The 23,407-nt window shown below is 47.3% G+C and overlaps 1 protein-coding gene across 2 annotated transcripts in view; it reads right to left on the bottom strand.

Annotated features, from left to right (window-relative positions):
• Positions 1–23,407, bottom strand: part of DYNC1LI2 (dynein cytoplasmic 1 light intermediate chain 2) — a 225,951-nt gene that overhangs the window by 82,406 nt on the left and 120,138 nt on the right. For both annotated transcript variants that reach the window (XM_085638555.1, XM_085638556.1), the window contains exons 6-7: positions 13,627–13,720; positions 7,619–7,754 (exon numbers count right to left, since the gene is read on the bottom strand). In XM_085638555.1, coding sequence (XP_085494681.1) covers positions 7,619–7,754; positions 13,627–13,720 — 230 coding nt within the window. The remainder of the gene's footprint in view (positions 1–7,618; positions 7,755–13,626; positions 13,721–23,407) is intronic.

Raw genomic sequence — 23,407 nt, 5'->3', positions numbered from 1 at the left:
CGTTTCTGGAGCCTTCCGCTGCTGCTCAAAGTGCAGTTTTGGTTGATTTTTCTCCGGCTTCCTCATTTTCCAATAATTTTATTGGGAGCTGGTAGGTCAGAAGTAGCGTCGTCTCTAGGTTTGGTATTCACTGCCCCTTCACGGTCACCCCGTCTGTTAGTATGAGAGTGACCCCTGGTGCCGCTGCAATCAAGAGTAGGACAGCTCACACCAATGTCCACCAGTGGCAGCCCAGCCGGCAATCCAAATGGTACAAGATATGTGGAGATGCCGTATTGATTTGGTGCAAAGCAGCTTAGCTGATAACGCACAATGTCCGTCTAGCGTCCTGCACCTATAGACCTTAAGGCACACTTTTCGGGGCTCTTAGTACAATATTCAGCGCTGAACACTCCCAGGGTTTTCCAGGTGAGCAACAGTTCCTAGGAACGCCGGCCTGTAGGTGTTAAAGATGGACTCGAGGATGCAGCAATGCAGGGGTTAGTTAGCCCATACATACAGAACCACCTCACCATCTGACCACAGTCACCAGGGCTCAACTGAAATATCCCACTGACACTCCGCTGCAGGTTCAGGTATTCAGCAATTCGTCACATGTCTGTATTCTCTTTTTTAATGTGGGCTTGATGTTCCAAACATGGCAGGTGACGCAACCACTGGGGGACTTAAGCTTTTTGTCAGCCCTCTCCATAGCCCCGTTACAGTCCGACGTGCCTTTCAGCTAGGGGGGTGAAATCTGCGCAGCTCTTCCAGAGATCGTGGCACAGGCAGTTCCCCCACCCCCCCCCCCCCCCCCCCCCCCCCGCCGGTAATCTTCAGTCACTGACAGGGGGCGCGAGAGCCCGCCCTCCGCTCACTCAATAGCGCTGTCTAGGCCCTGGCACTGAAGATTATAACCGCCGGTACCGCTTCAGGCTGCCCCACCTCTGTGCTCGCTGCTCCGATCTAGCCGCAGGCCCTCTCACCGGCACACCCAGGGTCAGCGGAGCACTCAGGGGAGTAATACCGGGCAGGCATGGATCTCCGCGCTCCCTCGCCGCTGTCTACGCGCCGCAGCCACAGGCGTCACCTCAGGCCTAGAATGGGCAGAGCACGCACCGGACTTGCGTAGAAGGCGCGTCCCAACGTCCGGCGCGACACGCTCACCCCGATCTCCCGGCGAAGTCGGACATCCAGCACCGCAGCTCAGCAGATGAGTCGTCAGCAGTTAATTTGGACAGATGGTGTAGCGGTAGGTTCCCCACATGCAGTCGCTTGGTTATGGGGTGTTATAACATTGTAGTGACACAGAATGGCTGCATTTTGTTGTCTCGGTCGGGAGAGCTTGCCTACATTGCGGCCATTTCCCAGCGTGGCTAGCTCCGCCCCCTCCTTTCTCCCAAAGTTAGTCCAATGCTTCCCATTCCTCCCTGTATTTTTTTTTATTTTTGCTTTTTGGGCCACCCTGGCCCAGCCTCAAACACTTTCATTGTACCTTTTCCCCATATCTACTTCCTGTTCCTTCTCCCCACCCATCACCCACTCCTCCCTTGCTCCCTTAAACTCTGGCAGTCTAACATTTTTTTTATTTTTTATTCTATTATGTTTTTTGGGAGCGCGTGGCAGCTGCAATGGTTTCCAGTGGATAGAGGCTAAAATAAGTGGTAAATAATGTAACCCACACATTTGGTCACTGTTAGACCTGTCAGCCCTTTGGGTGGTCCCTCCTCATCATTATTTATTTTGTCCCACTTTTGCCTCAAACCCTGTTTGAATTTTTCCTTTTTGGGAACCACCAGACTTTTTCGTGTTGCTACAGATTCAGGGAGCCATTTTAGCTACCCCTGAAACTTCTGTCTGAGGGCCTGGAGCACAAGATGGTGGCCACCTGTGACATCACCAGCATCCACTGGAACCTACCAGCACCTTCCAGAACATTCCAGGAGATTCCAGAACTCTGTGACAGTTGGAGACCGTTTAGAATGTTGGGAGGATAAGAGAGGCAGTTGGCAGTTGGAGCTGGCAGTTGGCACCTGACTGGTGAAGAGAGAGGAGCACAACAGTGAAGGAGGAAGGAGTGAAGCAGCAGGGGTGGAAACTTGTGCCTGGAGTGGGGTCCATAAACCCACCCTTGATACTTGTCCCTACTGATGGATCCCAGCCTATAGCCCTGTGTGGGAAGAGGACAGAAAAACTCATCCTAAGGACCTGAACAGCAGGAACAGGCCTTAGAAGCAGAAAGCAGCAAGATCCTGACCTGGAAACTGGTTTCCCTGGAGTCCGGCGTCGAGTAGCCTGAGACCTGGAGCCCGAGGTGGAGAAGCGGCGCTGACTGAAGAAGCAGACGTCGTACCCGGAGCCGCCTGAGGTCGTGAGAGGGCGCCGACGGAGGTCGTGAGGAATACCAGAGGTCGAGGAGGAAGTGAACCGAGGTCGAGCGAGCGGCGTCATCGGAGGAGTGAAGTCCGCCCTCCGGAGTCGTCGGAGACCGAGGTAGAGGAGCACCGGAGGTCGGGAGTGAGGATCGCACTCCGGAGTCGCCCGGAACCTGTGTGGAGGAGCACCGGAGGTCGGGGGTGAGGATCGCACCCCGGAGTCGCCGGAAGTCGACATCGAGGCCAGGCCGGCCGACGTCATCGGAGCCGAGAACGCCCTCGGACCGGAGCCGCCCGAAGTCGACATCGTGAAGAGACTGCCCGACGCCGTCGAATCGGAGGTCGAGATCGAACCGAGGCCACCGACATCGGACCGGAACCGCCTACCGGCGTCGTCAAAGAACTGACATTGTGCCGAGGCCGCCGAGACCGAACCGGAACCGCCTCACGGCGTCGACACGACTCCAGCGGCGTCGGAACATCAGAAAAAGGGCAGTAAGTGGAGTAGAGGGCGCCTAAGGCCCTGTGGAGACCTGAGAGACTGCTCTAAGGGGCTAGGGAGGTGCTGAAACCAACCTGACTGTGCCTGGGGTGAACTGGGACTAACCTAGAGAGGTTGTGTGGAGAGAGAAAGCCAGGGCACTGGTATTCCCCCCTTTGATCTACCTCAGTTTAGGCCTCAGCCTTGTCCCAGCCAGGGAGTAGCCCCCCTCAAGCCTTCCACAACCCTACAAGCTGTGCCTGGGCCATATCAGCCCTTAAGAATTGAAGTGTCATCTGATTACATGAGTGTTGCTGTATACTTTTAATTATTTATTGGGGGTACTGTATTTATTGAATTTTTACCTATTTATTGCTGCACTATATTTATAGGTCCACAGGACTTGTTGGTGTACAATATTTATTGGTACAGTATTTATTGCCTCAAAGTATTTAATTGTCTGTATATATTGCACTTGTATTTATGCCCTGTTATTTATGATCACCCCTATTTATTTCATCAAACAGCCAATACTTATTTGACCTGCACTAATTGAAACTTGTATATTGTGATTGACCTATTTATTTTTCCAATCAGCAACTAAGAGAAAAAGATAAAGAAAGAATATTTTCATAATTTTTACGGTGTAGAGTCGTTTTTGGAACGGATGCACGCATGGTTATTGTATGGGTATATTGTATGCTTAGCACTGCGCCTGTTTCCTGACCACTCGAGCCAAGCTACCACAGTGTGTTCCGGAAGACCACCACCACCCTTTCTAGTGTGGGAGTGGTTTTCCAACAGTCACCAAGTTTCTGCCTTCAATAACCCTGCAGACAGGGGTTTAGGCATTTGTCAGGACCAAGGTTGTTTCTCTGCAAAAAAGAACTCGAGGTAAAATAACCCCACAAAAGGCTATGCTGAAAGCCAAATTAGTTGAATACAAAGACCGCCTAGTTGATTCCTCCTCATGTCTCTTACTTCCACAACCCATCCTTCCTAACCTTTGTCTCACTCCTGCAGATTGTTTTCCATGCAACCTAACTCACTTTGTCAATATTTTTGGATCTTTCTATTCCTACTTTCTCCCTTTCGGGCCTTCTTGAACTTGCTCTGGGTTGAAGCCTGATGATGAAACATAAAACCGGTAAGGGGGTTAGTTGAGAGAGTGGATAGTGGGGACAAAAATAAACTTCTCCTTTTGGGGCAGGGAATAGGTCGTAAAGAGGAATGTAGCACCAAACTACAATTACATTTCTAGGATGCTGCAGCTCTCAATAAAATAGGACACTCTACAGAGGATGGATTCAGACATTAAGAGCTTCATTTGGAGAGCCGCAAGACAATGCCCTAGAGTGGATATTCTGTGCGCCACAACCAAACTCGGGTGATCTTTGGCTCCCAAAGTTAGTTATTATACACACCAATTATCACAGCTATCATATTTTCATAACCATCACACCAGACCCCTACTTGGGTTTGAATTGAGACACACATTCTTCAATGCACCAATGGCATTCTCCAGGCTTATAGTCCCCATTGTGGCACTGGTGGTACCAAACAATACCAACACTAAATGAGTGGCTTGTCAAAATGACCAGGAGTGCCTAAAATGAACACATAATATAAGAAATCTTGGATAAGATAACAGATTTTGATTCACTGCGGGTCCAGTTTCTCAATTTGACTATTTCTCTCAGCTGATAAATCCCAATAGGTTTATCAGTGTTTGAATATCGTAATTGTAGTTTCTTTGTCTTGTATACTACATTGCAAACGATGTTCAAACGGTGAAGGTACTAGAGAACTAAGGCACACACATGAAAACATGTATTGTAACCCTTGATTTTTTTGGGCACAACTCTCAAATCATTTTGTGCTTCTCAAATAGCAAGAAGCAATTTGAAAAGTTAAATTCTCGATCCCGATAGGGAAATGTGCCAATTCTACCAGGGTGGATCTTCGAGGGTTGTTCTTCATGAAAAGGTGCCCCATCCCCTTTGGGAAATGGCCATAGAGTACGGATAACAATTCATACCCAATACCCTTGACCACAGTACTCGCTCTAAAGAGCAGAGTTGTTTCCAGTCATACACCATAGTACTGTGGATAAAAAACAGACCTCTGGCTATGCCCTGTGCCTGTAACACATGTCCACACCAGTTGAACTTAGGTTGTGCCCATGGCCAATACCTACAGAAGATGCCCTTCAGCTGTGCTCTCTGTCAGTATCAAATGCTCAGAGCACCAGCAAGATATTTTAATGTAAAGAGTAACCTTTCCTACCGCCTACCCCTGCACAAGGCCTTTCAGAGTCAAACCTAGTAAAAAAAAAAAACGAGTTTTTTGTGGGACATTTTGCACAATTTCTTTGTTCAGACCATTTCCCAACAAGTATAGCAAGTTATGAAAAATTGTGTTTATCACTGGTTTGTATGTAAATAAAACCAACATTTACTCCACTCGAGATTGCCCTAGTAAACCTCACGAAAAGTGGGGGCTTAATAGGGTGTAAAACAGCCAGAGAATAGTTTTTAATTCTCGAATAGTGTGACTGGCCACTGAATTAAGCCTGACGAGCTAATTTTGGATGATGAAGCACTTTTGGCAGCAAGTTAGATGGCCAGCTCAGAGTCAAATTTAAAATGTCACCAGCTCTAAATAACATGGATTTTTTTGGCATCCTATTTTGAGAGTTGTTTCTCAAACACCAATGCAAGGCTTTACACCAAACAAACAAAAACATGTTACACAATGGACATGACGTCTGTGCCAGTTTGGTGAAATCTGTGTAAAAGTTGTTACCCATTAATAACAAAATATTCCTTTTGGTAAGAGGAATGAAAAAGTAATGTTTATGAACTCTGCTATTGCTATTCCCTGCTTAACAAATCTTTACAATTTACAAGCTTGAACTTAGGTTATTGTACATACTTATTTAGGCAGGCTTTGTGCAGATTTGGCAAAGGAGGCCAATGTTTAAGTAAAAACACATAAGTTTTCCCTTAGAAATACAACCTGCAATACATCTAGGTATTCATCTATCTAAACCAAAAAACACTAATGTTCTCCTAGGATGTGGAAATCCTGGGGTCCCTTTAACAGAAGCATTTCAGTTTTTTTTTTTAAATGTTATTTTAAATAACGTTGGTCTGTTACCATCTTTGCAGACAACCACAACTTCAGTTTTTGCAAGTGAATTTTGAGGTTACGTTGTGTTTTATCGAAACAAAGAGCCTGGAATCTGCTTGCACCCCTGCCTTCACTACTCAGTGGACTCTTGCCACAAGGTATTGCCTTTGGTTGGGTTCTACACCAAGTTGCACTGCCACTAGGCCGTAAGCCTAGTCCCAGTGTTACTAAACTGCTGGGCATGGGTAGTTTCCAATGGGACCTAGGCACTCTGTCAGCCAAGTACACTAAGCATGCCCCCATTAATTATGCTCAGGGAATGGTCTCAACGGCTGGCACATTTAAGGCAATCACATGTCTATATCGATGTGTCACATATGCAGCACTCCCCCCCTCTGACTAAGGTACATAGGGAGTGGGAGGCAGACTTGGACAAACCCATAGGGGACAAGGACTGGGGAGTACTGATGGAAAGGGCATAGAAAAGCATCAGGAACACAAGGTTTCAATTAGTGAGGTTTCACGTGCTGCACATGGCCTACCTTACTCCGGATAGGACCAATAAGTACTTTAATACGCAAACAGCAGCATGTCCACGCTGGCACACAATAGGGGCAGATTTTTTACACATGTTTTGTTGCTGTCCACGTATAGGGACCTTCTGGGAAGAGGTAACCATGACCATAGCGGGAGTGATTGAAAAAGAGGTAGCAAATACCCCTGATTATTGCCTTCTACACTGCTTCCCCCACACTGAGAATAAAGTAACAAGTAAATTCCAGGACCTTGGGTTGGTCTTGGCCAAAAGGGACATCACCTGCCTTTGGAAGTCGAGAGATGGCTCTAGTGCAACTAGATGGAAAAAAAGAGTTTATAAAATGGGCCGAGTGTGGCAGCTCTGTTAGATTACAAATAGCTAGATGAACAGGGAATGAGAAGTAGCTGGAGTCAGCCAGAGCATGGGCAGCGTTGCTGGATTTGTTAAAGAACCCCAAACATATTGATGAACCAAGTGGGAGAGGTCCACTATATGAATAAATGACCCCCCCTGTACCAAATTATCAAAAGCAGCGAACGCATGTTTGACGTGTCCCCTCTGATGGTAAAAATGCTCATTGAGAGTGTACCTGAGATCATGGACAAAAGTGGTGTTCTGCCATTGTACTGGCTGCGTAATGACGGGTCTAATGTGACACGCGTGGGTGGGAGGGACGGATGGGGGGGTGGGGTCTGGACAGTTGGGGATAGTTTGCATAGATACACAGGAACTGTGGCGTTACAGCTACAATAATGAGTAATTACTGACTTAAGTCAACCGTGGATGCCCTGGTAGTAAGCCACTGAAATCAAGCTATTAGATGCCATTGATGAATGTTTTACCACCATGGGGCATTTCTTTGTAATACCATAATAGGAACTAGACAAATTAATCTAAAGTTGTATTGATAAATTTGATAGTTAGAAAACACAATAAAATTTGTTCGCAAATTAGTTCCACAGCCTGTCACCCTTGCCAATGTCTTTCAAGTCCCAGTACTAGCGGATTGTGGGCACAGAGTGTGCAGATACACAAAAACAACCCAAAATCATACATTTGAATTATTATTATTATTTATCTTTCTTTTTTTAAGAGGACCGTTTTTATACTTACATAAAAACTGCATCCTTTTCTACCACCAAGGCAGGTGTGGCAAAGTGAAAACCATATGTTTTATGAACAATATATTTGTATAATAAATCGAGGTTCTTTTCTTCCTTAACTGATGTGTAAATCAAGGCAGCTCCATCTAACAAATTCATTCAAGGAAAATGATCTATAAACCCTTAGTACAACACACTAAACATTATTTAACATGTTACTGAGCATAATATTCTGATTTGTGCAGCACTATTTATGCAATCTTCTATACATGCAGTGAGATGTTACATAAATACAGAGTTCAAAGCACAGAATGTCTGGTAAACTAATGTACCAATGAATGAAGCAGTGGCATTTGGTTTCCATTTAGAAGTACCTTGAAAAATATACATTAAGTGTTCCCTACATAGGGTACATTCTATAGATCACAGATGGAACTAGGGGTAATTGCTCAAAGGATGATTCTCTTCAGAAATCAAAACTGGAAAGTTTAAGTTACATACCTTCTGTATCGATGTTTCTGGTGAATACTCTAGCTACCTGGAAATTACTCACCTCATGAATTCCCTCAGGCGCCCGACTGAATTTGAAAATGCTGAAATAGCTTTCCCACACTGCCAAGTGGCTCTGCAGCACCAAAACGACCTTAGTGCCTATTCAGATGTGTGGTCATGTACTCATATGTGGCACCACCTCCAGCTCTGTGACATCAGCTCCAATCCTTTTTCCACATCCCAAGAGAATGGGGAAGGGGGTGAGTCAGTGAGGAATCTGCTGGTACAAAGTGTACCTACCAGAAATATCATCCTTGGAGGATACTTCTCTTTGCAGACTTCTCACCTCTTGAACCAATACTAAAGAAATAATCCCAGAAGAAGGGTCTGAGGAGATGCAAGAACAGTGCTATGTGAACCCATGAATGCAATCATCCCCTCAAGACCAAGCTAGCAAAAAACAAGCACCAAGAAAACAACAATTCTCGTGACTTCATCTAGCAGGATCTCTTTCTAATAACATGTAGGGTGACAGGAAGGAATGCGTCTCATCTGACAGGAGACATGAAGATGTTCTACAAAACATCTAAAAACACCTGCATTGTACAGGGTCCAAACCATAAAGAGAAAACTCTTTAGCCCAACTCCTATTTGTAAATGATCATTTATTTGTTGATGAGCATTTCTCTTTTTATCAAGAAAAGGAACCATAGAAAGCCCAAAGGGCTACAAATTACATGCCAAAAGAATGTCACAAGTGAGACCATATCTCAAGTAACACCATTGAATGGCAACCGATTTACATCTCCCTTATGCTACACCTCACTTCATCAAAGAAAGCTAAATAAGCAAGAAGCACAACTGTGTCAACATGGCCACAACAATATGGCCGGACAGAAATTGATGGATCCCCAATTACTAACCGCCCAAAAAGATAAAAATGCAACTCTGCACCAAGTGTCCAAAACCAGCTGATTCAGTAACAGGGCCAGACAGGAGTATTGAGCCCCATAGAAGGGTGAGGAAACAGAATGAACCCTAGCCCAAATTGAAGGAGGGTAGCCCAAAAATGGAGAACACTGGATATCATCCCATAGTAGATACCGTACCTGGGAGGCCAACCGTTGAAATTCACCAGATTGTACACCTGGCCATACTGGCAAATCAAAAGAACCCATCCCTCCTAGAGGGACCCAATATCCTACGTTGGACGAATGGACATGCAGAATGGACTTTTGCGCAGAGGCGGATTGCTAGGTCTATAAAGCCATGGACTGCCCCGGAATGTATTGTAGGCTTTGGGGGGCCTGGACTGCAGGTTCCATGACTGGAATGTAGATGTTACTTTTGGTATATTGAGATGTAAATGCCTTAGATAGGGTGAAGGGTTCAAGGCGATTTCTGCGAAATACACTGCATTGTATAGTGTTTTCAATTAAGTACTTGTGTAAAACCAATTAAATATATACGTATAAAAGGTCTGCCACATTTGAACAAGAACACAAAGGGGTGAGCAAAACTCACTCTAACTTCTGGTAAGTATTCCACATGCCAATCAATGAGTACTACTGCTATCAGACGAAACGAGTGGGGGGGGGGATCATAGCCTAAAACAAACTGCTGAAATAAAAATCCCCATTAATGTGGCAGGCTCCCTAAAATAAAAAGCCAAACAAGGCATCTTCGTATTCCTAAGTGCATAAGACCACTAGACAAACTGAACTGCTGCTTAATCCAAACACTGTTCCCTATCAGAGGAGGAAAGGTACCATCAAGAAACAAGCGATCGCAAGACCTAATGCATCCAGCCTCAGACTAAGTTGCACTTTATGGACCACAGGGCACAGTTTTAGAAGGATGGGATTCTTTACAGGGAGACTAAATTGAGAGGCTTCAGTTTACAACAGAATTGTATATCATATCGCTGAGAAAGACAGTACAAAAAGCAGACCCCACAGGGGGTAAACCTCCATGCAGATTAAGCCTGAAGAAACCAACAGCGGATCCCACCGACCTCAAGAACTTCCGCCCCATCTCGCTCCTCCCTTTTCCTGCCAAAGTCATCAAGAAGACCGTCAACAGACAGCTTGCCGCCTTCCTCGAGTCGACCGGATCCCTCGACCACTCGCAGTCCGGCTTCTGAGCCAACCACAGCACCGAGACCGCCCTCATCGCAGCCACTGACGACATCAGATCCCTGCTCGACAACGGGGAAACAGCGGCCCTCATCCTCCTGGACCTCTTCGCAGCATTCGACACCGTCTGCCACCGCACCCTAGTGCAGCGCCTCAGCAACATCGGTATCCAAGAAAAGGCACTGGGGTGGATGATCTCGTTCCTCGCCGGAAGAACCCAGAGAGTCTGCCTCCCCCCCTTCAGATCCGAGGCCACCGAAATATTCTGCGGCGTACCACAGGGATCTTCGCTCAGCCCCACCCTCTTCAACATCTACATGAGCCCCCTCGCAGCCATCGCACGTACGCCGACGACACCCAGCTGATCCTCTCCCTCATCAACGACCCAGCCACCGCCAGAACCAGCCTACACGAAGGGATGAAAGACGTCGCCGAGTGGATGAAGAACAGCCGCCTGAAACTGAACTCAGACAAGACAGAAGTCCTCATCCTCGGACCTTCTCCTTCCGCCTGGGACGACTCCTGGTGGCCCCCTGCCCTGGGCAGTGCACCCAAACCAACGGACCACGGACGCAACCTGGGCTTCATCCTGGACTCCTCACTCACGATGACCAAGCAAGTGAATGCCGTCTCATCATCATGCTTCAACACCTTGCGTATGCTCCGTAAGATCTTCCGATGGATCTCCACCGAAACCAGGAAGACGGTCACCCAGGCCCTCGTCACCAGCCGCCTGGACTACGGGAACACCCTCTACGCAGGAACCACTACCAAACTCCAGAAAAGACTCCAGCGCATCCAGAACGCCTCAGCACGACTCATCCTGGACATCCCGCGCCAAAGCCACATCTCCGCCCACCTGAAAGACCTGCACTGGCTCCCCGTCAACAAAAGGATCCCGTTCAGACTCCTCACCCACGCACACAAGGCTCTCCACGACATGGGCCCGCAGTACCTCAACAGCCGCCTCACATTCTACACACCCACCCGCCAGCTCCGATCCGCCAGCTCCGATCCGCCAGCCTCGCCCTCGCCTCCGTCCCACGATTTCGGAAATCCACCATCGGAGGAAGATCCTTCTCCTACCTGGCAGCCAAGACATGGAACTCCCTCCCCACTCACCTTCGGCTGACCCAGGACCATCTCTCCTTCAGGAAACAACTCAAGACCTGGCTTTTCGAGCAGTAACGTCCTCCCTCCCCTTCAGCGCCTTGAGACCCTCACGGGTGAGTAGCGCGCTATACAAATTCCGATGATTGATTGATTGATTGATTGAATGGTACTGTTCTCACACACATAATCACCATTCAGATCTGTTCCTAAAGAAAGCATTCAACACAACATCTGCTCCCTCTGATCATGGAACACTACACATATCACCATATCCCTTGCAGCACATGGAGGGCAGAAATGGAATGTAGGTGATGCCTGTAATGTCACACTCCTGTAAAATGATCAGGTTACCCACTATCTCCATGGGGCATTTTCATAACGCAGGTAGCGGGTCAACAAAATCGCTCATTAGCACATCTTCTGGCAGCTCCATCCACACATAGATAAATTAGCTTGGTAAAGAGGTAAAAACCATGAAAGGTCTAATCAAGCACATTTGAACCTGCCAATTAATGAGGGTCCAAGAAGCCCAACAAACCATGTCTAAACAGGGCCACAGATGAGCCGAAAGATCGGGCCACAAAGCCAAGACCTAAGAAGATTGCTAGAGACACCCAGACCATAAGTAAACACATAAATAAAGTGGCCTCCTACGTGATCCAGAAAAAGAGGAACCACAATCTGCACCATCTGCCCGGGGACGTTAATTTAACAAATCACACATGTGATGTTACAGGAGAAAAGTGTCAGACTATCATCCGGAGGAAAACTATTTCATCCATAAAAACTTCCAATCAGAGAGGGAAGGAACACTTCAAACATCAGTGAAATCGGGATGCAGTACACCCAGGCCTGTGTTTGGGTGAGAAGATAGAAATGGCAGGTGACTCAGGGACTGTTGGGGACAAGCCACCTCATAGTCGATACCTTGTGCAGACGCATGCCTATTCCAAGATGACAATCAAATCCAACAAGGTCTTAAAAGGTAATAAGGGTTGCAAATTAAAACGACTGATCTGCAACATTTCAATCAAAATGCCTGTTTTAACCTCTGACAAAGGAAGATGCAGTTCAAGGAAGACAGTCACCTTGCACAAAACCTCCTACAAAGTTATACAGTCCAGAAGTGACTGTGGCAAATCATTTGGAGTAAATGAACCATGAGTGCTGGAAGCATGTGGTTTCTGGGAACATCTACAGAGTATGAACATTACAAATTCACCTCAACTAATTTTTTCGAACCAGCAAACTTCTCAAATGAATTACCATGAAGAAAGAACAGCAGGAGACTCAAAAGAAAGACACCTCACAGGACTTGAAATTAGCGTTGGAAATAGTGACTAAGATGACAAGCCTATGGTAGCAGAAGAACAGGATTCAGTGTCAAAGTAGAGTCAGGCTCAGTACAGAAGGTGACTGATGCTGGAGAATGAACTGCCAGCAAATGCAGTCTAAGGCACCACAATTGCCTTGGGGTTCGAAGGTGCACCAGAGAAGTTCAGAACATAGTTAGCAAGGTTTGCATGAAAGCCACCACCTTAGGAGCTGGAAAGGCCGGGAGTAGAACTGGTGGTACCAAACACTGAGCCAGAGCACTGCTGGACTCCGGATTGGAGTAGCAGGGCCCTGGAAAAAACAAACTGTCATCATATTGCCTGGGTGGTACCATATGGAACTCCTTGACCTCCAATCAAGTGAGAGACAAGAGTATTGAAGTCACAGTGCCAACAGCTTGCATGGGAAAGCCATTTCATCTTTTCCCATTGAAGTCTGTCTCTTTAGGGGATTCAAGAGGTGGGCATGTAAAAGTATTCATCAGAAGCAATGTTCAAATAAACATGTTTAAATAATAAGTATATTATTGTTAGTCACCAGTAGAAACATTTGAGCAATTCTTTGGAAGGTGTATGTACAATTGTTTATAAGTTATTAAACCAAAGCGATATAATACGTTTGACAAAGTAATACTGGAAAAATAGCATCAGTACACGTGACATGCCAATCAATGAATTAAATTCTCAAGGCTATGCCAAAATAAAACATTTACTTAGACAATCTACAGCCTTGGTCACTCACTGCTGTAAACCACACAATCTTGGATGTAAAGTGTTCTGCTGTTTTCGTGACTCTAAAATAATGGTGATGAATAGATGCATACAAACTTTTCAGTTTATCCCTAGAACAGTTAACTCACATTCCATGAACATTAAAAGTACAGTAACATTTTAACTTACGTTAAAAAAACATATTTCACATATTTCTCTATGTCAAAGGATACATTTTAAGCAGAATCTTCGAATATGTGACTGGATGAAATCAAAGTGCTCTTCTCTGTAATCGTGTTCCTTCTCCAAGACAGCCACTGCATCACACTGTACAAAACAGTAATTCAGAGTAACATCAGAATGCGCACCAGCACATCTCTGAAGTACGTTTCAGAAGTTCAAATACACTTTCAGCTCTATGTATTTTGGAAAATAACAACAAACCACTTCAGGCAAGAAGACTGTGTAATAACATTTCAATTATACCTTCACTGAAAAATAAGCAGGACAAAAACAGCTGCAAAGTAAGGCTGAAAGCACAGCAACCTGACAGCAATTTATCATCCAACTTAAGGGCAACTAAACAGTTTTCCACAATACATTCAACAACTGTATGAGATCCACCATTTTATGGATTAACGTCTACTCTATGTTGAAATTAGGAAATACTGAAATTATCTTCAGTTATTCCCCCGGTCATTGTAGCATTTCAGGTGGAAAAAATTGTTTTAATAACTCTTTATTGAATATTCAGAACAATGCAGAGCTAAAGTGCTTCTCCAATGGAGCTGCAGTTTATTTGGTCGATGCCTGCCCCAAAACAATCATATCTTCTCAGTGATGTCAGTTGTCCCTTGCTCTTGTTGGGTGTAGAAAAGATGTAAAGTACTCTGCGACTCAGTGAATTTATAATTTTAAAGCAAGTTGCCCTTTATTTAATCGTCTCTATGAGTGCTTTGAGTACCTCAGGTGGGATTCCTCCTTTCTTATAGGGTCTTCTGGTGTGGCTCACTATGTTCCACTCCAGCCCTACTCAAATTCAAATATGTGAATTTAGTTGTATAGAAGCTGCATTTTGGATTCTATATTGGGACCAGAAGCGAGGATTACGCTGTTCTTTCTTTGTTTTATTCACACAGCAGCCATTACTTAAAACATTCAAAAGGAATATGCTACTTACCAGTATGCATCTGTTCTTGGCATGTAGAGCTGCAGATCTACACACTTTTGCATAGATCGCCATCTGGTGTTGGGCCCGGATGTTTGCAGTTTGTTTTTCCTCTTAGAAAGTCTTTGGAAGTCACGAGGTCGGTGACTCCTCCCTTGGTTCGTATTGCGCATGGGCTTCGGCTCCATCCTCAGATTGTTTTTCGCCAACAGGGAAAGATGGAGCGTAGTAATAACAGTGAAGAAACCCATGTGTGTTGTATCTAAATAAGATAGACTGGAACAGATACAGGTAGCCGGGGAGGCGGGTGGGCGTGTGTAGATCTGCAGCTCTACATGCCAAGAACAGATGCATACTGGTAAGTAGCATATTCTGTTCGAGGCATATGAGCTGCAGATTACACACTTTTGCATAGACTATATAGCAGTTCCCAACCTTAGCGGCGACCACCGGTATCTGCTGCAGTGGTTTGAAATAGTGTTTTTAGTACAGCCTGGCCCACACTAGCTTGTTGCTTGGTTTGCACATCTACACAGTAATGTTTAGTGAAAGTGTGCGGTGTTGACCATGTAGCTGCCTTGCAGATATCATCTAATGGGATGTTCCCTAGAAAACCCATAGAAGCCCCTATCTTTCTTGTAGAGTGGGCTTTAGGGGGAACAGATAGCGTGCGTTTTGCTTTGTGGTAGCAAATCTGTATGCATTTTACAATCCACCTAGCTATCCCTGATTTAGAGATGGGGTTGCCTTTATGAGGTGGAGAGAAAGAGACAAACAGTTGCTTTGTCTTTCTGAAAGGTTGTGTTCTTTGGATATAGTAAAGCAAGGCCCTTTTAACATCCAGTGTGTGTAGAGCCCTTTCTGCAACAGTTTGAGGTTGCGAGAAAAAAACCGGTAATTCTACCGATTGGTTTAGATCAGGGTTACTCATAGTACGGCCCGCGGGCCGCCAGCGGCCCGGCAAGCCTTCCTCGACGGCCCGCGGACCTTGCAGACATCCTACATGTGTTTTATAAATAGTGTTAGCAAACACTGTCAGAGTGTCGGGTGCAGCAGCCCAGACTCTGCTCTATGGGGGCCGGGGGATTCCAGTGATTGTCAAGGTGGAGATGCAGGGGCCTAAGAGGTGAAATACAACACAGCTTAATTAACATGTAAATGGTCTTTTAAAGACCTGTGAAGTACTCGGGTGGGGCTGTGTGTTAGCGCTGGGAAGTGTTCCCGGCCTCGCTGGGCCCAGGAGAGAAGAAGATGAAGGGGCGGACGGGCTGGCCCCAGCAAGTGTGGGCCCTGGAGCTGAACCCCTAGCGGCGCGCACTGACCAAGGACTGAGTGTGCAAGGAGAGCCGACTCCGTGTCCAGGCCGTGACTTCCTTTCAATGACCACTGAGTGTGCAATGCCCCCAGGACTCACAAGCGGGGAGTGCAAGAAATGTGAAACAGGGGAGAGAGGATGGCCAAGAACAGGAGACAGAAGTGTGTCTACTGCCTATCATCATGTCCAGCGTGAGAAACGCAGGCCCCACGGATCCCAGCCGGGCAGCGCCGAGTCTGTGTCCCAAAAAGGTTATTAGAGCGAACTGCGCCTCTCGAGAATGCTCTGCTATCCCTGAAGTACACGTTTATTAATCTGGAGAGAGAGGGTGGCCACGGAGCCCTGAGAGACGACGCAGTGTCCCGGGGCTCCAGCAATGGGGTGTGCGCAAGGGGCGACACCAATGGTAGGGAAATTATCTGGTTAAGTCAATCGGAACCCCTGGTTATTAATTCCATTCCATGAAATCATTTTAACTACGCCATATGCAGGGGAGGGAAAAGTCAGAACGAGGGAGAGAGACCCCGTTACACAGTCGCCACACCCCCTTTCCTCAATGTGATGTGAACCCCTACCAATTGGGAGCAGAAGAGGTCTCTGGACTCTACCACACGCAGGAAAAGACTCGGGGGTGGGGGGGCAGATCGGGATGCCCCAGGGCTCCACTGTCTGGCCTTAATAAGGACAATCCGGCGAGGCCGGAATTACCAAGCCACGTGCCCTCAGAACAGGCACACACATCATTAGGTGCCTATTGGACGAGGGGCCACTCGAGTTCCTATGGCACAGCCCTCGAGGGATCCTGCCTGGGCATACCGTGCCAGCCCCCCTCAAGGTCACCTGGGTAACCGGATGCTGCAAGGGCTCTGCCCACTGACACATTCACCCTTTCCCTTGCATAGGCAACTGTCGAGCCCTTTCAAAGGTCTGCCCCCCACTGCGGAATTTTCTCATGAAATATAAAACATGCTAGTTATTGTTTGTGTTTTATCAAAATCTCCAGAATGTGTGTATGTTGCTTCTAAAAGTCTGACATCTTTTCTTCGACCCTGCAAAATACTGTGCAGATAAGTTACAACAACTCACAGATAAAGCGCCTTCACAGGTTCGATAGACAGGCGCTTTTCCTTGTGAGTCCCCCAAAGGCACCTCTATGCATGCTCAGCTCCCCGTATAACACACCTGCCCAGTTTGGTACCTTTGACACCCCTAGTATTTATCCGTGACAAACTGCCCCTTTGTTTATGTCTCGCCCATCAAAAGAAGGAGAAAAGGAGGGGGGTGGTGAGGGCACGGGAGATGGTAGAATGAAGTGTATTCGGCCAGCTCCATCAATGTTCACTTTTTTTTCTTCAAAGCGAATGCACGCGTTAAAGCCCTGACCCGGAAACCTTGGAATGAGGGTGAACCAAAGCTGGAGTGGGGTGCGTGGGGTAGGGTGACTGGGGCCCACCTCCTGCTGTACTACCTAACTACCTACCGGTCTCCCTCTCTCAGTGCCCCCGTCCCACCAACCTACTGTTTTGTGAATCTGGTTCCTGTGTCCTGTTATTTCTGTTTATTGTTCTGCACTTCCCTGCCCATAGAGCAGGAAACGTTTATTTTTGTACATAATAAAAAGTGTTGTTTTTCTATGCGGTAAAAATATATATATTTAACTACCTAAATGTCCGAATTTACTGTATCAAGTTTTTTTCTCCTACCTCAAATGTATGACCACTTTCCTATCAGATCAAATATTGCAAATCCAAAAATTTGTTTTCTTGACAGAAAAAGTTTTTATAGAAACATATTTGCTGATCTGTCTGTGTTTTTTATAAGCTTCTTGAGTCTTGTTTTTCGGTTTCAGACTCTGCGTGTTGAATCAAGGAACACGGCCTAAGGGGCCGACTCAGGGTTAGGAGGTAGCAGGGCAGCTGCTAAAAGTGGCAGACCCCCACCCGCTATACTTTGTTCCCCACACACATTTCAAGGGTGCGAGAAAGCAGTGTTCCTGACTAGAAGCCTCCACTGGTTCTGCAGCTGAGAATGGTATGTTGGGCCTTATTAAGTTGGTTGCCATGTTATTTTCAGCAGTACTCACTACGTGCAAGACCACCATGTAAGCCACCCAAGCCTGCAAGCAAGAGCATACAGGTGCCGCTACATTAGGGGCATTCATTTCTGCTGTGGGTACTGGCAGTGTAGCCCCCTTTTAAGAGGGCATGGGTATATTGCCAATTCACACTATGCCTCAGCCCCAAAAGCACGATAGAAGTGCGCTGTCATTACAGACAATGTTTTCACATTGAAATGACCATTACATTTGCACAGACATACAGTTTTACTGATGAAAGTATACAGCACACAAACTATAATGTGTGGAATTGGCATCACCTACAGCGGTGGTTTTTAACCTTTCGATTCATGCGGACCCCCACTTAATCATAACTGGAGCCTGGGGACACCTACAGAATCATTACTAGTTTCTGGGGACCCATTGAATCAATGCTGGAAGCCAGCGATCCACCAAAAAATCAATTTTGATTACTTCAACTAGAAAACAATGCACAAAAAATACAGAAACACGTTTTTGTCATAGCAATACACAAATGATGACATATTTGATTTAATTCACAAACAAATACTCTAGCTCCGCCCCACACTGATCCCGCCCCCACTGACTCCACCCCTACGAGTGCGGCCCTCGGCCACTAACCACACTGTAATTTTGGCCCCCGACAGAAAGTTTGTGAGTACCCCTGGTTTAGATGAAAGGGCGAGATGACTTTGGGTAGGAATTTTGGGTTGGTACGGAGGACAACCTTGTTCGGGTGCATTTGGAGAAAAGGTTCTTGTATAGTGAGTGCTTGTATTTCACTGACCCTTCTAAGGGAGGTGATGGCTACAAGGAAAGCTGTTTTCCAGGTGAGGAATTGCAGTTCGCATTTATGCAAAGGTTCGAAAGGCGGTCCCATTAGCCTTGTGAGCACTATATTTAAGTTCCACACAGGTGAGGGTGGCACTCTGGGGGGAATTATTTGTTTTAGGCCTTCCATGAAGGCTTTAATGGCAGGCACTCTGAAAAGTGATAGGTGCTGTCTGTTTTGTAGGTAAGCGGCAATTGCTGCGAGGTGTAGCCGAATGGATGTATATGCTAAGTTACATCTTTGTAGATGTAGTAAGTAGCATATGATGTGCTGTATGGATGCTTCTAGAGGGTTGATTGTGTTATTATGGCAATAAACAACAAATCTTTTTCACTTGGCAGCGTAGCAGGCTCTAGTGGTAGGGCGTCTAGCCTCTCTGATAACGTTCATACAGTCGGGGGAAGGTTAAGGTATCCGAATTCTAGGATCTCAGGAGCCAGATCGCAAGGTTGAGCTAGGCTGGGTCCGGGTGTCTGATCTCTCCATGGTTCTGGGTTAGGAGGCATGGTGAGAGGTGTAATTTTTGGTGTGGCACTACTGAGAGTTCCAGCAGCGTGGTGTACCACGGTTGTCTGGCCCATGTTGGAGCTACTAGAATGAGTGTGAGGGAGTGCTGTTGTAGCTTTCGCACCACTAATGGAATTAGTGGGAGAGGTGGAAAGGCGTATGCAAATTTGCCTGACCAGTTCATCCATATCGCATTGCCTTTGGACAATGGGTGTGGGTATCTGGCGGCGAAGCTTGGGCATTTTTTGTTTTCGTGGGTGGCGAATAGGTCTATCTGTGGATGCCCCCACATCTGAAAGAACGGGTGAAGAACCTGCGGGTGAAGTTCCCACTCGTGGATCTGCTGCATCTGTATGCTGAGCAGATCTGCCATGGTGTTTTGGACTCCTGGGACATGTTGGGCTAGGAGAAAGATTTTGTGTGGAATTGCCCATCTCCATATGCTCTGTGCTAGCTGAGAGAGCTGTGGAGAGTGTGTGCCGCCTTGTTTTTGGATGTAGTACATGGCGGTCATGTTGTCTGTGCGGATAAGGACTGCCTTGCCTAAAATCTGTGTGTGAAAGGATTTTAGGGCTAGAAAGATTGCCAGTAACTCCAGGTCATTGATGTGGAGTAACTTTTGTTGCGGCGCCCATGTGACCTGCACTGTGAGGTGTAGTAGATGAGCTCCCCAGCCGGAGAGCGATGCGTCTGTTGTCAGGATTATTTGTGGAACCGGGTCCAGGAACGGTCGACCTTTGGAAAGATTTGTGGTGTTCCACCACTGCAGAGAGCGATGGGTGCGACCGTCTACCAACACCAGATCTGTCAGTTGCCCCTGGGCCTGGTTCCATTGGCGCGCTAAGCACTCTTGGAGTAGACGCATCTGGAGTCTTGCATGAGGCACTATGAAAATGCAAGAGGCCATCATCCCTATCAGTTGCATAAACACTCTTGCTGGGAGGGAGTGTTGAAGTATGAATTTTTGACGCAAAGCCTGAATGCTTGCAATCCTGGCCGGATTGGGGTAGGCTATGGCTTTTGAGGTGTCTATGGTGGCACCGAGGTTTTGCTTTATTTGGGATGGTGTTAACTGGGACTTTTGGTGGTTCACCGTGAAGCCTAGTTGGTGAAGTAGTTGGATTGTAGTGGCAGTGTGGTGTACATATGGGTTGTAGGACGCGGCTTTTATCAGCCAGTCGTCCAGATACGCGAAGACGTGAATGTGCTGTCTTCTGAGATGTGCCGCCACTACCGCTAGGCACTTGGTGAATACCCGTGGTGCTGTTGTGACCCCGAATGGGAGCACCTTGAACTGGTAGTGTTGCCCGTCCACTACGAATCTGAGGTACTTTCTGTGGGCATGGTGTACCGGGATGTGAAAGTATGCGTCTTTCAAGTCCAGTGTGGTGAGAAAGTCGTTCTGGGAGAGGAGCGGAAGTACCTGCTGAAGTGTTACCATGTGAAAATGGTCCGAATGTATGTATGTTTTTAGAGGCCGGAGATCTAAGATAGGTCGTAGAGTCTCGTCTCTTTTTGGTATCAGAAAATATAGGGAGTAGACCCCTACATTTTGCTGATCGTGGGGGACCTGTTCTATTGCGTGTTTTTGTAGGAGGGAGATTACCTCCTGTTTTAGTAATGTGGAATGTTCTTGTGACATTGGGCGTTGCCTGGATGGAATGTTGGGGGGGGTAGATGTGAGTTCTAGGCTGTACCCTGAACAAATAATTTGGGTCACCCATTTGTCTGATGTGATGGACTCCCAGACGTGAAGGAAATTTTGTAGTCTGCCCCCGACCGGAGTGGGATGGTCTGGAGGGAGCAGGGGAAAGTCATTGGGTAGGCGGTGTGGCAGAGCGGGCGGTATTTGTTTTGCCTCTGCCTTTATTGTTATTGCCTCTATATCCGCCTCTTTGATGACCTTTTGTGAAGGTGGACTGAGGAGGGGATTTGAAGGACGTGGACGCGCTATCTGAGGAGTAGCCTCTGCCCGTGCCCCGAAAGGAAGAGCGGCGAAAGGAGCGCCTAGGAGGGTGTGACGGTAGGGCTCCCATAGATTTCGCCGTATCTGTGTCTTTCTTCATCTTCGAGGGCCTCATCTATCTTTGGACCGAATAAATGTTCCTGATCAAATGGATGGTTTAATATGGAGGCTTGTACCTCAGGTTTAAAGCCTGAAACTCTCAGCCAAGCGTGTCGACGGAGGAGGACACTAGTGTTAATGGCCCTGGAGGCTGTGTCTGCTGCGTCTAAGGCACAGCGTATAGAGGTATTAGTTATGGTCTTACCCTCTTGAATTAATTCATTGGCCTTATTTTTATATTTTTCTGGGAGATGGTGCATGATGGTTTCTAGTTCATCATAATGCGCTCTGCCGTTTCTGGCCAATAGCGCTTGAGTGTTGGCGATACGCCATATATTGGCTGCCTGGGACGCAGTGCGTTTTCCCGACGCGTCCAGGAGCTTTGACTCTTTGTCAGGCGGTGGTGCTTCGCCTGATGCCTGGGAATTAGATCTTTTCCTTGCAGTGGATACCACTAGGGAATCCAGTGGCGCTGGCCCTTTGATGTATGCAGGATCTGTGGGGGCGGCTTTATACTTTCTCTATGCGTGGGTTTAGGACCCTAGCCCTGACTGGGTCTTTAAAAACCTCTGGCGCATGTTTTATTACCCCTTTGAGCATAGGTAGTATCGCAGTAGACCTATGTGCATTATCAAAGGTGTCTAGGAGGAAATCTTCCTCTACTGGGTCAGTGTGTAGCTCTACCCCGTGATAATGTGCCGCCCTCTGAAGTAGGTGGTGAAAACCTATTGAGTCTTCTTGTGGAGATGGCCTGGATGGATAAAGGTTATCTTGTGGGACATCTGGAATGTCTGGATTATTATAATCATCCCAGGGGTCTGGGGATCCTGTAGGGGTGGGGTCTTGTGGCACATCTGCTGGGTCGTAGTATGGGTCCCCCTGATCATCATGGTCTGGAGACGGGGTCGGAGAGGGATGAGGCAGGGGTGGAGAAGGTGGAGGGGGCGGAGGTGGAGAGGGTGGAGGAGGTGGGGAAGGCACTCTGAAAGGGGAGGTAGCACAGTCCTTCCTCTTTGGAGGTGGAGCTGGTTTGTCCAAATGTCTCTTTTTAGAAGACAGTGCCAAATGTCCAGTTTTTGGATCCTTGGTAAGTGTCTTTTGCAAAGGATCCGGTGTAAAAAGTTCTTGCGACACTGGTTGTTCGGTCGGCGCCGACGTTTTCGGGGCCGATGGCTTTTTAGGCTTGTCTGTGCCGTGCTTTTTTGGAACCTCCGATTTTTTGTTCGGTGCCGAGACAGGCTTCGGCGCGGGAGTGTCGGTGCCGAGGGCCTTACGATGTTTGGTCGGCACCGAGAGGATGGGTTTGGACACCGAGGGCTTTGGTACGGGGCTCGGTGTCGAGGTAGAGGCCGATCTCTTCTTCGGTGCCGAAGGGTGTTTTTCGGCACTGCTGGCAGGCTGGCTCGAGCCCGAGCCGCCGGAAGACTTACTTGGCTTCTTCACCGGGCCCGAAGGTGGGGTGTTCGAAGCAGTGTCTTTGGTCTTGCCTAGGCCCGGAGGCGAAGGCATGACCGAAGCCTTTTTGGGTGTCGGCGCGGGTGTGGGAAGGGGTATTTTACTCACGACCCTCTGCGCCGGGGTGATGTCCTCCACATCCGAGTCGTCGGCTTCGGAAGCACTGAGTAGGTCCTCTTTGGTGTGCTGCTGTCCCGGAGCTTCTACGTCGTCCCCGAAGATGTCGACTGGAACGGAAGACGAGGAATGCGCCATTTTCCGTCTGGCCCTTCGATCTTGTATAGTCTTTTTGGATCTAAAAGACTTGCAGGCGGGACAGTCTCGAGCCTCGTGTTCAGGGGAGAGGCAGAGGTTGCACACCTCATGAAGATCGGTGCGGGGGAATTTGGACCCACATCGAGGGCACTTCTTGAATGGAGTTCTTTCCATCAGCCGGGACCGGAGCCTGGATAGGCCCGAAGGCCGCCGTCGATGACTGGAATCGAAGGCGACGAAGAAGGTGATTGAGGAGATCAGTATCTAAACAATACCGCGGAGAGCGAGGATTCCGCTGCGATCGTCGAACTGGAATGTTCGGAACCGGAGCGCGAAGTAT

This window comes from Triturus cristatus, chromosome 12 (genome assembly GCF_964204655.1).
Source record: "Triturus cristatus chromosome 12, aTriCri1.1, whole genome shotgun sequence".
NCBI lineage: Eukaryota > Metazoa > Chordata > Amphibia > Caudata > Salamandridae > Triturus > Triturus cristatus.
The sequence above is the reverse complement of the archived record's forward strand: the minus strand, read 5'-3'. Positions and strand labels throughout refer to the sequence as shown.